At 39.4% G+C, this 18,372-nt stretch overlaps 1 protein-coding gene across 1 annotated transcript in view; it reads right to left on the bottom strand.

Annotated features, from left to right (window-relative positions):
* The window catches only part of NAV3 (neuron navigator 3), a 269,185-nt gene that overhangs the window by 104,294 nt on the left and 146,519 nt on the right, over positions 1-18,372 (bottom strand). The window contains 4 exon segments of the mRNA XM_068400337.1: positions 4,248-4,367; positions 7,827-8,210; positions 8,632-8,663; positions 8,665-8,741. Coding sequence (XP_068256438.1) covers positions 4,248-4,367; positions 7,827-8,210; positions 8,632-8,663; positions 8,665-8,741 — 613 coding nt within the window.

Below are 18,372 nucleotides of genomic sequence, written 5' to 3'. Positions count from 1 at the left end.
GTTGACTGTTCTGAAAGTGAAGGAAACTGACTTTCGATGCTGTGCACTACATTCAGCAGGTATAGGGGGTGGAAGGACAATGGTTGAACTCAGTGGAGCTATACCCACTTCTAAAAAGGGCTTGTTTAAACTTCCCTAACAATTTTTATGGACAACACAGGGATTTGGAAACACTGAAACTTCCTTTTCAATAAACCTTATTCTTCCCAAGAACATAATTCATGTTCTGTGCTTACGTCTAATCTCTTTTGGCTCATCTTACTTTGAAAAAGGTTTTGAACTCCAAGAATGTTCCTCAAATACTCCAAGAGTCCCAAAGGGCAGATGCTGGAGTGTAGACGAGGAAGACAGACCAAGAAATGAAAAGTAATATCATACCACTGAGAACTCTCTCAGCCACATCCCAAGTTACACCCGCTGCAGAGAATCCATCTTCTTCTCTTAACTAATTTCTTATGGGATCTGAAGCAAGGTAAGTTGCAATAAGTTGCAAGGAAGATGCATTTATAGACAAAAAAAAAAAAAAAATCCAAATTAGAAAAAAAATCAAAGGAAGAATGATGCAACCATTGACATCTGGTGCTGCCAGTGTCCCTTCACCCTTTCATTGAACCATTACAATTCTTTCCCTAGAACAAGCAAATATGCTGTATTTCTTTCTACACCAATATGCTTTCCAGAGCATTATGCAAGCAACACTTAAGCATTGGCTTATGTTGCATGCATGAATTAAACTTTTTACAAAGTTGTTCAAAGAGCAATTTAATATTATTATTTGGATGAGCTCTCTCAAGCTAGGTTTCTACATGGAGATCCTTCAACCCTTTGCTTTTTGGCATTCACCAAAGAAGTGGAGATGCAGGTGCTCTCTGAAACCAGTTTAGACTGGAATCAAACTGGGGATCTGATTGTCTTTTGCACCAGTTCCATGCCCTTAATTTCAATAAATTATTCCTGATTTATCCATGAAATGAGAATAAGACTGAAAGTATACATTTGCCAGAAATGATACTACCCTTACAGATATCATCAGCCCACCTATCTGAAGAACACTATACTGCCAGCTCACAAAACGAAAAAGTTTTAAAATATAACCAGAAGCTGTAATTTAGATTGTCAGAGAAAATCCAAGTTCAATTTTCATGAGGAACAAGGGGTTGCTGTCAGCAAAAGTTGCTGGCTCCCCAGTGTATAGGCAGAATACTGAAACTTCTCTCCTGCCTGCTAATGTAAATCAGATATTTTCAGCATATCATTTATTTTCTGCCTGCAAAGAGATGCCAGCAGAGTCCTTTACAACAGAAAGGCCATAGCAAATCATGCCAATTATGAAAAAGCTTATACCTAATGATACCATAGAGAAAATACATATGTCTTCCACATATCTACAGGGATGACAGAGATGAGAATAATCCTTTTTCATAGAAGTTCATCATACCAGTGGCAAGGCAATACCTTGAAGCCCTGGACACAAACACAATCATTTTTTGTTCAGAGTCCAAAAAATAAGATCAAAAATGCTATGTGAGATAAGATGAAATCTTGGGTACCCATGCTGTTTGTGGAAGGACCAAAACCTATCCTGCCAAAAAAAGCAAGAGTCTCAGCAATTTCTGTATTGTGCTTTTTCCACTTGATTGTCATATCATAAATGTGACACACATTGTTGAAGATCAGCATAAGTCATTTTTGTGGGTGTATGTGACCTAATACAGGTTTTTTTTGTGACCCATTTTGGCAACATGTGTTTTGTTATAATCAGAACTCATGAAAATATCTATTTTTTTCCACTTCCTATACACCTTTTTGCTTCTTCAAGGGAATAGCATACACTTAGTCACAAACCCCCCTCTGTGTCAACAAAGCACAATTAACGTTGTAAAAATCAAGCATTGAAAGCTCAGAAAATTCCAGAATTGTCTGAACATCCATGATTGAAATACCTCATGCTTGTGCATTATGATAAAGTTTTTAATTACATGATAGCATATAGTGTGTTCCATGACATGCTGTGTAGAAGGTCCAGCAGAGCACAGGAGTCCAGCTTTCAATCTTGTGGTAGGGAAAGCAGTCATTAAAGAGTAAAACCCACTACACATCTGTAGGCTTTAAGGTCCAGAATTACTCTGGGGCTTGCTCATGCAGTTTCCTAATGTCAAAAGCAGTTTGCAAATGCACAGTGAAGATGGAATATATTGAGATTTTAGTTGTTGAGATCAAATAAATCTTTCCTGAATACACATGAATTTCATTTTTTAAAAGCCTTGTATCTTGCATAAAATTGGTCAGCTTTTCACTCGAGACCTAAAATAATCTCCTGACAAATTTGAAGTCCCTACTCCACAACCTGGCAAGCAATAGACTCGGAGATGAGAGACTCAGAAACAACAGAGTAGTTTTTAGCACAGCATTTTTAGCCAGTCTGACAAAGTTGTATAAACGAACCAAAACGGATTTATGTACTGGGAAATGCTGGACAATCTCATTAATTGAGAACTGGTGACTGAAACCACAGACTCCCTGTGGTTTCACATGCAAAACATGTATATACTTGCACACTATATAGAATAAATTAACACATACATTACTAAATAACACTTCAAAGCAAAACAAACACAAAGTGTTTGAGTGGCATCTAGAACTTGAGGAATACTAAGAAAAAATCAAAAATCCCCTCAATTTGGACCTCTTTTTTTTTTTTTTTTCAGGGAAAATGTGCATGGTTTGAAACCTGGGTGTGAATATTGCATAGCAGGAAGTGCTCTAGTAACTTCACTCCTAGGTGAAAAAAAAGATATAGAGACATATAAAAACGTGGGTGCGAGTGACGTTCTCTGTCTTTAACTACATGACTCCCAGCCTCTAAATTTTCCACCTTCTCTCCCACTTTGAGCTTAAGGTTCTTGTTCTCACGTACAGAGCTCCACAAAAGTCCCTCCTGCCCACATCTCATTTCTCATTTTCTCCTTCTGTTACTGCCTGAGTTCTATCCAAATTATTTTCTTAAACGCCTACTGTACACTTTCTCTGGTCTTTGCATCACTTCAATGCTTGCATTACAAAGAACTGGGCCGTGTTCATTTGAAGTGCTATCTAAAATAGGCTTTTTCTGCTAGGTCAACTAATGCTCATATGTCAGCTAAAGCAACTTTCTTTTTTAAGTAACCAGTTCTCTAGATGAAAATTATCTTTTTTATCCTGATGCATTGCATGCACAGTTTGACTAATGCAGACTATCCCTGACTTGTGTGACAGACATATTTTCACAAGAAAACTGTGAAAAGTAAAAATTATACCATACCTCAGTTAACATCCTAGAACTTCTTCAACTAATTTGCTGCATTTGTAAAACCAGAGCCACTTTGTGAACATTTTCTCCCTTCCAGAATAAATTTTTTTTTCCTTAAAGGAAACTTGATTTTGAAAAGATGGGACTGAAATCAACCCCCTGTAACTGAAGACTGCCAAATTTCACAGCTGCTCCTTATCTCTATGGTGGGCTGACCAAAACCTCAGAGCTGACAGCTCTAAGTTCGGCAAAAGTTGAGTTATGAATTTTTACTCCTCAGACATGAATACAAGCCACCAATATGAATCTACTTTAAGCTCAAGGAAAAGGAACAGAAAATGCCTGCCTAATCTGCAGAAGTACTAGTGGGAGCACATTTTAATGCTCACACCCATATATACATGTATAAGGGCAGGATAGTGTTGTTTCTTTTTTCACACTGTATAGACAATGGGATATAACCTCACTTCTCGCTTCCCACTGCTCACAGGTACTGCCTTCTGACACCCGCAGACAACAAAACAGGTGGAGAAGACCTGGGTTCTGGTTCCAGCCAACTCCAAATGTATGTTCTGACCCACTTCGTCGGGCACATGCAAGCTCCCTGCTGCCTAGAGACCATGTGTATTCTCCCTACACCCATCAATTGACAAGGCAACCTGTAAAAATCATGTCCCATTTCAGAGATTCAAGATTGCAAGTAAGGTCTGGGCTTCTTAATATTTTCTCTTACATCTTCAACAATAAATTATTCCTAAGTCCCCTTCCCATATGAGAAATTTGCTTTTTTCCCCACTCTTGGTATTTGGTGTATTGTGTGCTCAGAAACCTAGCAGTCTCAGAAGCTTGCTTTCTCTTGCTATTCCTTATGAACAAAATGGTGAAATATTAGCAGGTATGAAGGATGAAAAATATTTGTAGAGCTCAGATATCTTTTTACTTAGCAAAGCACTGTTACCTGTCTGCATCCACAGTCACGTCATGAACCCCTCTTTGAATGACGTCTCGAGAGGCAGCTAGGTCTGGTATTCGGTTCAGACTTCTTGTATATAGGTTGAGTCCTCCATCTGTCATGTAACTGAAAATAAATATGTGGTCAATCAGCGCAAAATGCAGCCATCTGGCAACCATGTTTTCACTCTAACATTAATGGGCTGTGGAATTAAAATGTTTAAGGTACAGGCTGTCCTATTAGATGGTAGACTTATACTAAATATTCCCACTTTGTGTGCCCAGCACAGGGAGATTAGATATATGCCTATTTTCTAGGATCATTTGTCTTTTTTTTTGTGATGGCTTACAAGCCAACCTGTTTTATTAAAATATATTTAGATTTAAACCCTCAAGTGCTTTCAATAATTTAAAGTATATTTTAAATATTGCAGTTTTGTTAAATAATAGCATAAGATGCAAGAAGCATAACTCCAGTTAAAAAAGAAAAAAAAGGAAAAAAAAATCAGTAGCATCCATCTAAATGGGAACAGAAATTGTGAATCCAAATCCGTAGTCCCTGCTGGGATGCAATCGTTCTGATATGAAAGAGAGATCCACTGAAGCCCTTGCAATGACATTTAAGAATCTGTTTCTGTCTGTGTTCCTTTAGCTTGGTTCCTAGCACTTCACATTATAATGAATGACTAATGAATCGAACAGTGAGTATAGTGCTGCTTACTCACTCACTAGAGAGTCATTAAAAGTTTCTGAATTTCAAGCAGCAGCAATAATTTCTGGAATACCTACCTACAGTTTAATATCTCTACAAGAAGTCTTGGTGCTTATAACTGAGCAGTATCACAAGCCTGTCCTCTCAAGACCTGTCCAGTATTTTCTCAAGGGACCTTTCATTAAACTGTCTTCACTCTTAGGCTCTTGTTTTTTACATTCCCCTCTTGTAGTTTTTGGTAACTTTAGTGTAGCAACCTAATACAGAGTTTGCACAAATTTATTTGTGAAGGACCATGCACATGTGTGGCACTTAACACAGAAGTATACATACATGGAAAAAAAATTTTGTATACCTCAGTGAACCTGCTCAAACTAAATTTACAGGCTTACTGAAATAAGTGTAGTTCCAATGCTAGGATGATGGCTAAAATGATCTACTGAAATTCACTCTCAATTCAAATAGTCTTTAACAGAAGTTCTCCTTGAGCCATGAAACGGTGCCACTCAAATCCATCTTTCAGTCGAAGTGTGTGTCCAAGTACACAAACATTAAACTTTAATAACTCTACACAGACTCCCAGGCACAAGCCAAGGCACACACACACACTGCTGGTGCTCCAGATGTTCTGTTGGCCCTCTCCCTGCAGTTCTGCCTGGGAGCTGGTTTAATTAAAATCAACTGTCCCAGAGACCGCAGGGCTAATACAGCAGCCCAGGAGCACCAGCTTCCACCACTACAGTTCAGGGTGGGTGAGCTGGTCCAGATTTTGAGAGCAAAGCTGTGGTAGCATAGCCCTGTGCGGCAGCTGCAGTTTCAGACAGCCTCATGTCCTGGGTGGCAATCTGGATGAAGGAAACCTCAAGGGCATTAAAACACAAAGGTTTGTTTTGCTTGTTTTTAACTAAACTCTAAGGCATTTTATGCACTGGTAAGATTTGGCCTGCAATTCAGCAAGGGATTTCTGAAACCCCGGTATTTGGAGTCTGCAGAAGGTAACTTCAGATTTGTTTTCAAGGGCAAATTAACAGTCACACTCACACACTAATTTTATCCTTTTATTAAAGACAAAATTTAGACTCTTTGACAGATAATTTAGCTGGGAGTGAATTATGCAGTAGATCCAAGGGTCTGAAATTGCATATTAAATTTAGCTGTGGTTTGAATGCAATCCAGACTATATGTGTTTTTTCCTCTATAAGTGAGGCCTGAATGGAGAGTCTTAACAAGTGCAACAGGCCTTCTTCACACTATTTTCTAATTACTGCTGCATTCCTGTCCCCAATGTTTAAAGTATTAAACTGAAAATGGAAAGAAGCATAAAGGAGATAAGACTTTGTATGCTCCAATGAATCCTGAATTTTCCGAGCTTATTAACTTGTTTTTAACATTTACTGGCACCTAAAAATATTAAATGAGCCTGTTGCAACTTACTGTCTATTGAGTCATCCTTATTATAGATGCAAAGAAAAGTCACACAGATGACTATAGTCATTCTCTAATGTGATAAGCTAATTAATATAACTCATCAGGCACTGCAAAGGATTCCCCTATCTTTTTTTTTTTAAATAAACCCATGTATCCATCAAAGGCAGCATTTCTATTTCCTTTATGATAAAAGGTCTTCAGACATTAAAGGATTACATTTTCCATAGGTCTTTTCTCTGTTCTAGCATACATGAATATGGCATCGTACTTGACAGCCACTAATGCTATGCTGTGGACGACCTTGTCAGCAGTGCTCCATTCACAGATCACTAAGACAGTGCACCAAGGAGATATAAGAATATGCTTTCTTTATAGTTACATTTTTTCTAGAGATCTATCTTTGGATGGTGCTTGAGGTGAGACACTACTCTAGAGAGCGCTTTGATCACAGACTTACATTTGCCCTTAGGAATGTATCATATCCAATTTCATCAGCCACCATTATCTAATCATACCTATACTTCAAACTAAAAGGTTAGATTGACAGCAAGAGATCTAAATTTATACAGAGTGAAGTAGTGTGGTGTGACATGGCCATGTACTCTGTGGGACTTCTGTTCAATCCAATGTTACCTCAAACACTAAGCAGCCTTGAGATGCCAACAACATCACTGAACAATAATTTAAGTATGAGTAAAACAATAACGTGGCTTTTTTTTTTTTCAATGACGCTTTAGGAGTTCTAACATACATAGGAGTGAAGTGACTTATAGTCATAAGATTGATATAAGAATTGTTAAATAGTAATTTGAAACACAGGGAATGCAGTACCCTAAAGCCAATCAATTGATTAAGCAAACAAAAATAAAAAAATTAAAATAATTATCATTCTTCCTCCTGGGTACGCTAAGAGAGTGACTGATCTATTCTTCTATGAAAAGATATTCCTATAGCTCAGATGACATGCACAGTTGAAAAATGGCAGTAAAGGCCTATCACACAGACTACACCAGACAATATCTGAAGTGGAAACAGAGAAAGTCAGGCCTGTCAGCAACTGCTTTTCCCACAGCTGCATCCAACACCATATCTACCATATCAAATAAAATATAAAAATACTGAAAGAAGACACATCCCAGGGCAAGTAGTGCAAAATGATGGTTTACCCAGACAACTAAGAAGTCCAGTAAATAATAAGAAGTACCTCTACTCTTATCAAAGTTCATAGCAAAGTCACGTTGATGTTAAAGGAGAACAACTGAATTTGAAGGCAGATGAGAGCCCCCCCGGCAGCTTAGGGGCTTATTTTTTTATTGTTTTTTTATATGTATATTTTTATGTAGCAACCATAATGCAACTTCCACTCATGTGCCAGAATTTGTTAGAAAAATCCTATCAAACCTGTCAATCCTGCATTAGTTCAAATGGGAAAAAAGTGCTACTTACCCACTATTTATGTCATCAGTTTCGGAGGCTTTTCCAAGAATGTCCCCATCGCTCATGTAGCCACCAACATCAACTTCAGAGGATATGTCCAAATCACCACTTCCCTTCTCACTCATGTCGATCTGTGAGATATTTCCAAGGCGAGAAACAGCTGCTCGGCGCAGCGGGGTGGTGTACATGAATCGAGAAGGATCTGTGTGTATGAAGCGACTTGCACTGCTGCGAGTATAACCAGTGCCCAAGGACGGGGCATCTCCCGCCTGCAGCCGAGGACTGGCCTGCCCTAGCCTCCAAGTCACCGGAGTGGACCGGCTTGTCAAGCTTGGAATGCTTCTCCCATTCACCTCAGTTGTCACAGTGCTGTCAAAAGTTGTCTCCAATGTGCTGCCAAACAAAAAGCAGAAGTCAGTGAACTGTGCTTTCTCTGTTCCTGAGAAACAAGGAAAAGCAAAGACTGGAAGAATGGATATTTTTTTAAGAAGTCCTCTCTGTGTGCTTGTGTCTGCATGTGCACACACGTGTTTATGTATGTATACAATAACCTCTACTTATAAAATAATCTAAAATAAATCTTACAGGCTTCTAAGTAGATATATATGAAACAAGAACCATCTTTGTGAATGATTGTATAAGACACTTTGACAGTAAAGTATATTAAAGTCACATTTAAGTTTTTGAGGCAGTCTGGCAAACAGTATGGTTAGTGTCATAGTTAATTTTCCCCTGCAAGTCTCTAATTCATTCAGCAAGTAGTAATACTCTGCTACAGTCCACATTTTTAGCAGTCTACACAAAACCAGTGTACCTGTGGCTTATCTGGGTCCCTCTAAGACTGGACCATAGTTTCTTCCAAATTCTGTCTCAGGTCTGCTATATTCTTTACAGTTCTCATTCTTCTTGTTTCAGGGTCTTCCCCTGGAATAAAATAGAAAATCCAGCATAAATTTTAGTGCACATGAGCATATAAGGTTGAATAAAGTGCACACATGTGTACCCAGCTGAGAATACACACATATTGTAAATAGGTCTGTCCCTTTAATCTTTTAAAAAATAAAACCTCATCCTTTCAGTAATAAAACACATATATGCTTATAAATAACATGTGGTATGTAAAAAACTCACTGAAAAGAGTCCTGGTGAAGTATCCCTGTTAGGGCCCAAATCTATTAATGAAACTCAGATTTACAGTGTTGGGATTTTTATCATCTGTAATCAAGGCATGATGCAGCCCCAAACCACTTGATACATTACACAGCCCCTTTTTCCTCCTTGACATTTTACATGACTTGGTAGGAAATAAAGCCACAGTAAATCTGTGTCTGGAAAGAATCAGGATGACTGTTACAACAACTCTTCAGTATGCACTTAACATCCAGGGTACTTCAAAGCACTCTTTAGGTCAGGCACTTAATAAAGCACCTTTCCTGAACTGTAATGGTTTCCTGAAGGGGGAGATTATTCTTCGTATGGGATTATAAAAATATTATTCTTGGGATAAAAATCTTAACACTCTAAACATATACATCATTTATAAAATTATGGTTTTTAATAGCCTTCAAGGATCCACTGTGACAAGTTAGTATGGTATCTTGAATAGTGAAGCCCACAGAACCTCACCTGGAACATCCTGAATCATGTTTACTTCACACAATTAAAAGAAAAAAAAAACACAAACAGAAGGGAAAAAGTAGTTACGTATTATGTATTAAAAAAAGGAAAATGTAACAAGTCTCAAAGCAACCTCCAAAAATCGTATTTGAAGATAAAGAAATGCAGGTTTTCTAGCATATCCATATATCAGGGAATCTTAGTTCATTTTTATTTCGGAGAATGAGTGAATTTCTAAAGAAAATCTGTGATAAAGTCACTGATTTGTTCAAAGCTAGTGTTCTGCTTCTGGTTGTGACTTGTATCTGTTGCTTGAAAGAAGGTTAGCAAGAAGCATCATTATTCTAGTTATATGTGCAATGCTGAACATGGAGTGCAAAAAATTTCTTTTTGACTCTTATCAATGATAAATTTCATGTCATACCTCACCTTGTTAATTTTACTATTCTTTCTGGAAATATTATCATCAAGAATAAATTATCATCAAAATTATCTCTAATACTTAACTCTAGTTTTCAGCATTCACATCTAGAACAAGCTTTTATTCTAATCTTGGAATCCTCATGACATCGAGAAACTGTTTAATCTTTGAATATATCTAACAGGAGATAGTCTGGTGAATTTAAAGTCAACATCATACAAAAATCAAGAGCAGAAATCCAAGCAGAGGCAAAATACCATATAGCACTACAATATTTCATATTTGTAAAATGTAAAATACACTTGCAGATACACATCTTCAAGTTGCTGTGTTTCTCATTCTGTTGCCACCTTTCCTCCTCCCAAGTTTGTGTGTAAGTAAGTTTATACAAGATATAAATTCAACAATGGTGATGTCTCTGAGGAAAAGCATGGTGTGCCATCCAAGTGAGAAAGGCAGGTGAAAAAAGCAGATAGGAGACGTTTGGCAAGGAGGAGGGAAAAAAAGAAGAAATAGAAAAGATGGTATCCTTTGCAGAGTAGAAAAAATGGGAAAAAAAAGAAGGAGGAGATCTTAATGTAGAGCTTGCAAGAAAAGTTGCATAGGACAGAGAGCTGGGAAATATTCAACACGGGGCTAGAAACAATGACAATTTTATATTTAACAAAGTATTCTGGAAAAATTAAAGCACAAAAAAAAAGTCCTGTGGGAAAAAATTCTGGTAAGGCAAAAAGATCTCAACACAACACCTATTTGAAGGCATGGGAAAAATATAATAAGGTTCACTTGCAGCAGAACTACAAGAATGGGTTTAACATTGGTTTACAAAAAACATTGGGTTAACATATACAGTAACATTTATTTCAAATATACAGGAGAATCTGCAGAAGGAAACTATATTTGAACAATGATTCACTTAAGCTCCTTAATTTTGAGTTTTGACTAAAGGATGAAGCCTTTGAGCTCACTGACAAACTGAATAGCTGCTGCACCCTGTTCTGCAGCCCAGGTCCTATTGCCTGAACACTCTGCAGGTACTTAAGAAAAATCCAAACTCCATTAAATGGAAATAAATTATTCCATATACACTCCATATACCTTTTATTTCTTCCCTGACAGGCAAAGGATGCATGGTACTAGCCAATGTACCCTGCAGTTGTGGCTCAATGTCAAGCTAGCTTTGACAGCAACGCCAGTTTGAGGTTTTCCCATCTACTTTGCCCCAGTTATGTCTTCTGTCCTCTTTGCTGCAGCCAAACGGTCCCTCAAGAACTGCTGTTTGCTTGTTTGTTTTATTGCTTCAAATCAGTTCTTCAGTGGTTTCATGGTCCCAACAGTCCATAAACCTCTGGGTTGGCACTGTGGAATTAATGGTGGGGTTAATACCCGAACAAGCTGGAGACAAGAAGTGGGGATACAGGCCCAGCACTGCTGCCAAACTCTCTATCTTCTCAAGACACACCCTGAGTGCATGTCCATTCACAAAATTTAGTTCCATAAAATAAACCACCTATGTGCATTTTTACATGTAATACCTTGCAGGAGGCAAACGTTCACACTCAGATTGAAATTGTCACTACTCATGCGTTTTAAGCTAGACGTGTTCAATCAAGCACCTTGCTAATCAATGTACCCATGGATCCCATGTACTGTTTGCAGAGGTTTCTGCACCATCCTGGAGATTCCCGTGAGGCAAAAGGGGTTATGCCAAGGCAAAGCTGGAGACCGTTAAGTCCTGTCAGACTGAACTTGCTGCTGAAAACCCAGACAGTTCCCAGGCAGACTGTCCGTGCCTGCCTCCAGGCCATTGCCTACGGTGTGCTTAGTTCCTCACTGTTGCTGCCCTTTGCTTTCCCTGCCTCCACCAAATGCACTCAAATTCACTTCCAGGAGCACATTATATTCCTGCCACAACATCTATACGGGGAAGACCCAGGACCTGTTTCCTGCTCTGCCTAAAACCAGAGGTGAAACAGTAGCCTGGTATAAGACAATTTTCTGTTATACACAGAAAGACAAATGCCAGGGCGTAATCAGGCAGCATTAAAGACAAAGTAATACTTTACCTTTATATTTATTTGAGGAACTGGATATAATTCATATTTGCAGTGACTTTGCCCTTTCCTTCCTTGTTTCTCCTTGTCAGTTGTCCTTTGCTGTATGTTAACACTACAAATTATTGCAGCAAAAATGACAACAACTGTCTTTTTAAATATATGTTGTACAGTAAATAGCATAACAAAGCCTTAAGGTATAACCGCAATACAAAAAAAAAAAGGTACATATATATAGCAAACTGCCAAAATATGTTTTCACAGAGAAGAATATTTCACTTTCAGACAAATTATACCATAAAAGTGGTGTTATTCTGTCCTGGGAAGGTGAAAAGTTTGAGGTTTAATCTCTTTTGATATCTCAGTGATACGCTGGGTAATTTCAAAACCTTTCCACCATTTTTTTCTAAAAAAAGATACAACTGGAGTTTTACTATCTTAAAATACTTCATAGTACTACATACAAAATCCCCATAACTGTAACTATTAAGTGTTTTAAAAATAATTGTTCTTAGTAATTGTTCTTTCTTTCCATCCTTCTCTGAAGGCTGCATCAATGGACTCATGCTGTACCATGGATGAACAAGTCAGTATAAACAGTAGAACATGATGACTGAGAAATTTTCTGCACTGAGTGCAAGATCCTCAGACCTAACTTGCACCTGACATTACCTACGTTTTCAGGACAGCACTGTGGCTCCCCATCTACATCAAGCCTCCCTCTGTACAGAGGACCATAGGGATGGTGAATACATGCTTTTTTCTGAAAGCTAACTACACTGTGCCTGCTCGAAGAGATGCTATGGTGCTTATTGCAGCAGGATTGGGACACACTTTATGGGTTCAAAGGGAGCCCAGACTCTCCCAGGCACCTTGTTGCTTATTACTATGGCCCACTGCCATCATAGAGTCTATCCATATTTGCATGACCCAACATATCAGAAATGCTCCCTGGCTTGTTATCTCAAGTGATTCTGGTTTGTAGGCTGAAGAAAAGCCATTCTATTTCATACATGGAGAGACTGGGATAAGAAAGACTAAAAACAGGGTACCCTGAAACTTTCTGTCAAAATTCTGTTCCTCTTACAAGAAAGTCTGATGTAAATATTTTACTGACCTCATGAAATATAATCTGCTCAAATCACTATAAGCTTCATCACTTATATTAAACAAGAATATTCCAAAAGATTGTCCCCAAATTTTTATCTATAAGCAGTGAACCATTACAGGTTCTCTCTCCAGATTTCTAGAGAACACAATCATTTTTTCTGTTGTGTGAGATATGTACACAGGAAGTAAAAAGAAATATTTTACAGAAATCACTAATCACCTAGGTTAAACTTTTACATTCACATTTCTGAAGCTCATCCGTAATTGCACATTTAATAATACTGGTCATAATAATTCATAATAATTTCAGTACTTCTGCACATGTATTTACAGCCCAAAGCAGATAAATGGGAGAATAATAATTCCATTCATTGTCTACTTTTCATAAAAAGATAAATAATAAGCAGCTCCCCAGAGAACTGTCCACTCGTAGATATTAACTCCATTCACGAAGGAAAGTACCAGTTTTACTCTGCAGGTGGGGAAACTGAGGCTCACAAGAGAACAGGGATTTGCTCAGTGACACACAGCTGAAGAGGAGCAGGGGCAGGTGGAGAGCTCAGCTTCCTTTGCTAACAAGCCTCTAATCTCTAGGAGAAGCCCCTTTTAGCATACTGGTACAGTCTAATAATAAAAAGTATGCATAAAAAGAGAATTCTTGTTTCTTTGTTATTTTGAGAGTATAGCTTTTTACATTACATACACAGCAAAAATTTTATCCTGAATGTTTAAACACAATCAGGGCTAACATATCCATCAGCAAAGAACATCCAGGCTAGACACATATGCCACATAACCTTGGAAAAGCAAGCAGCCACTTCAACCATTTGACTGGCTAAAGAACAAAGCTTTGGAAATGAACAATTTGAGCACTCTTATAAAGGGCTGAGATGAAAAGTAAAGCCAGTAACACAGAAGCCTTTTGAAGCACCTATTGCTGTGGACTTCAAATGCTCACTGGCATGCACTGATATAACTACACTGGTTATTCAAACTAAACTGAAACCCTGGCACTCACAATTCCATCTATATGGATGAAATTATCAGCAGGGAGCAAGGGGGAAGCAGTATTGGAGGGACAGTTTGTAAGTAGGCCAAGACATTTTCTATCTAAACCAAACCTTGAATTCAAGATTTCAATTTTAAATTCATGAGAATGAATGTCATTAAAATTAAATTATTTATGAGTAAACTAACAGCATTTAAGTGTTTCACCTTATTTTTTCCAACAGATAAGCAAACTATGCTTGATTATTCACAGGCTGTTGCTGCCCATGCACCCATCAAAAGTGATTTAGACATTTATCTTCATTTCATACAGCCTTTAGAGGTAAGAGTAAGCAAACAGGGAAGAAATGACTAGTCCCTCTTTTTGCATACTATTGCAAATAAACCTAGTTGTCTTGTGAAATCACCGTCAAGACAAAAATCTGCTCCATGCAGACATGTGCTAAAACCTGAGTCTCCTCCTGCCCTTCCAGACGTCAAGCCAAAGTTAACTTACCTAAAATATCAGTATAAAGGACCTGTTCTAGGTCGCCCAGCATAGTTATTATGACATCTTCATCCAGATGTGCAGTCCCTTCACGCAAGCAGCCTTCTTCCTCCTCCTCTGCCCAGTTCCTGCTGGGGAAATGGGACGTCCAGGATGCATTTCCATCATCTGATTTTTCCCTCTCCTCATTGTCAGTCTCGAAGACTTCACCTGTATGTCGATCTCCTGACCTCCTGGACGTCCTGCTTGCAGCAGGTGGTAGCGCTTGGAACGCTTGGGGTGCAGTGAGGCTGGGGTGGCAGAGAGAGTGCACCGACTGCGAGAGTGCCTTGGAAAGAGAGCCTCTGCTCCCAGCTTCTGCCTCCCACTGAAGGTAACTCTGGCTGGACTTGGAGGCGTTTCCAAACCAGTTCCCCCTGTAGGAGTATCGCCTCTTCTCCCCTTCGCTGATGAGTGTGAGATTGGTTAGAGACTTCTGCTTCTGAAGACGAACACACCCTCTTCTAACCTCCTTGCTTTTAAACACTGACAGTTCAGCAGATCGCTGCATCTTTCCAGCTGGGGCTTCACCTCAGTTAGATTTCATATTTCTGAGATGGACAGCAGTTCAATTCCCCCACAAGGTCTGGGAGGTGATCCCTCCAGCACCGCACGCTGCACATCCCAGGTAGCACACGCTTGCACTCGTAATGAAAAGCACAGCTCAAACATGCAGTGTACGTACTGCAAATGACTAGACAGGCACAGTCATTTTCTTTAAAATTACGCTGCTGTCTCTGCTAAGCCACTTGTCTCCCATCACATTAATCTGCAGTACTTACAGTCATTTTCACTTGAATTTCTCTCAAGCAGAAGAGAGTTGATCAAACACTCTGCTCCAGCACAGAAGTAATCCCAAAAGCCAACTGTGTTTTCCCCTCTCCATCCAATCACCGGTCTGATCAGAGCGGTGGGCCTGCATCTCTGTCTACAGCTGCTGCCTTCTGAAACCCAAAGTAGGCACAAGTGCTGTCTCGGGCTTTCCTCCCCCCTCTCAGCAGATGATGACTGATCCCAGTGCACGGCTCTTCACTTTAGGTGGGCTGACACAGAACTGCAAATACAGCCTCCACGTCAGAGCTCAATAAAGAGCCAAAATTAACCACTGACACAAAGCTCTGCACAAGCCTCCTTACGTTTTAGTATTCAACCTGCATTCCCAGATATACGGCTCTTCTCTGCTACTGCAGCAAATGCTGTTGGCTGCCATGGCAGCAAACATCCTGGTGAATTAAACCGGAGACACAGAAGCCTCTGCCCAGTTTATGGTGCCACAGGTATCAAGACACAACTTCACCTGAATGGGATGCTACAGTAACAGACCTAGCTCACAGTCAAACCCTATTTTTCTCCCCAAAAGGTAAGGATGACAAACTATTTCTTCCATATCACTCTACTCCCTGTGCAGGAAGCTAAAAGCAGATTTGCAGATGGACCTTCAGTCTTGCAATTTCTGCTCTAAATAAAAAAAAATATAATTTAAGATCATAAAGAAGCTAAAACAACAGTACCTACCCATTAAGGTGATTTATAAAAGGAAATATTTCATTTCTTTCTCCTCAAAATATACCTTGTTTGCATCTCTGTGAGATTCAGAGGCTAGTATGGAGTTAAAAAGCTGTAATAAAATCATTGTTTTGCAATCTTCTGAAGAAAATCTATTAATGGAATAGTAATTTTTTTACAAAGCAACTCAGTATCATGTCTGAACCAAGTTCACCAGTTCCAAATGTGGTTTTTAAATATATTATCAAGAGAGAAAGGAGATTTATGTTTAAATGTACACCTTTTCTCACAGAGAAAAATATATTAGTCCCAGAAATATTAGACAGATGAACAAAGAACTAGCTGAATTTCATTCTAATTTTTTAGACACAAACTTTTTATCTAGGGGCAATTAATTTCATAAAACACTATGTAGAAATCTACAAATATGTAAATTGCTGTATAAAAATATACCACTTTTGTCAGTGTGAAAATATGCTCATCTCAAATCCCTACCTGAGAAACCTTGACAGGGAAGTAACCTTTAAAAATGCCACCCTAAGAATTACAGACTGTTTGCAGATTTCCTGTATGAATAAATGGGTGTTAACAGAAGCCTCAGTGTACTTCTTGCTTTTTGCTGTCTCAGTTTACAGTTTTTAAAGATATTTAAGGAAAAAATACATGGGAGAAACTTCTTAGAAATTTTAAAGGAAGGGTACATTTTTTCCTAGGTAACTCTCATAAACACAGAACTAATCTAGAAAAAAATTAGTACTATCAAGCAATGATGATTTTCCATTTTAAATCACTGACACATTCTTAGAAAGACACAGTCCACAGCAAGAAAAGATACCACTCCCCCTCCCCACCCAGCCCACAAAGTCAAAGTGAGAGGAGACAAGAAGAATGCTCTGTCAGCCTGAGTACAAAATCATCCCAAATATTAAATGCCTTCCACTTCTTCAGCATGGAAACAAAAGGTACGACCTAGATGGTTGCACTGCTGTATTTACTCCTGTAGTGGCATATGGGCCCTTAGAAGGTCTTTATGAACGTGCTGGTGCCTGCCTACAGCAGAGCCTGGCGCGTTGGTGCGGATGCTGACATGGCCCCGGCTGAGGAAGCAGAGCTCGGGTACTGCCCACATGCTCCCGCACCAGTACACGCTGCTGGCGCCGTGCGGCTGTAACTGCCTGTTCAGCACGGCTGAGGAAGCTGTTGAAGTTATTAGGAAGGCTTCATAGGGTTGTATTTACAGTAGGGAATTTGCAAAATAAAGGGCAATCTCACTCTTTTCCGACTTGATGGTTTTAAAACCTCAATTTATACTCAAATCAGTACAGTATTCTCAGTTGGTATGTTTCAAATAAAGAGGAAGGACAATGATTTGGCTTCACACAGCACTGCAGTGCAGTGGGATCAAGGGAACAGGACCTTTCCTACCATATACAGCAAGGCTGGATCTCTCCCTGATACTCCAAGTAAATGAATGGTAACTTTCTCACCTGCCCTTTCATGAGCATAGATCTAAAGTCAGTGGCTTGTCTCCATGGTCAGCTCTGGGCAGGTATGGACCTGCTCTGCCTCCTCACCAAGCTCATGGCGTGCATGCCTGGTCGTATGTAGCAGTCATTACTGTGGTGCTGTATCTGGCCTCAGTGAGCCCTGCGGACAGGACGTACTCGCTCGTGTTAAGCGTTGCTCTGCTAGGGAAGCAATGCACAGTGCAGCTGCTCAGTTCTGAGCATGAATAGACCAGATACAAGACTGCCAGAAATGGCTGGGTATATTTAGTCCTCTTTCCAGCTGGGAGTAGAAAAACTTACAGCAGGCAATGAAATGTCTTCACCCAATGAGTCACGTCAAACCTCATGTATGGTGTTGGCAATAGATGCCACATCACTCCAGGCTGAAAGAGTCTCTGGTAGGGGTACAGCTGTGTCCTGGGCAACCCAATGGGTCTTGGTGTCTCTGCTGACCTGTTTCTTCTCCCATCTGTGCTATTTACTGCAGCCCAGCTCCAGCAGGACACAGGTCATGGACCATCATTCAGGCATGGGAACAACACCTGAACTGCGTGGGAGCCATGTGAGGGTAGCTGGCAGCTCCAGCATCCACCTGCCTCATTTCCTTTTCTACATACATTAAAAATGCAATGAGTCAAATGCTGGCATATGGAGGTACTGAGGCTAATCACACAACCTTCATTCAGCCTTCATGTGTACAAACATCATGCTATTACCCTTAATTACAAGATTAGATGAATTTTTCTCCCATTAATCCCACTGCCTCACTTGGTAGACAGATCATCACGGTCATCCTCAGATACGG

This window comes from Nyctibius grandis, chromosome 5 (assembly GCF_013368605.1).
Source record: "Nyctibius grandis isolate bNycGra1 chromosome 5, bNycGra1.pri, whole genome shotgun sequence".
Lineage (NCBI taxonomy): Eukaryota > Metazoa > Chordata > Aves > Nyctibiiformes > Nyctibiidae > Nyctibius > Nyctibius grandis.
This window is presented reverse-complemented; position numbering and strand designations above follow the sequence as displayed.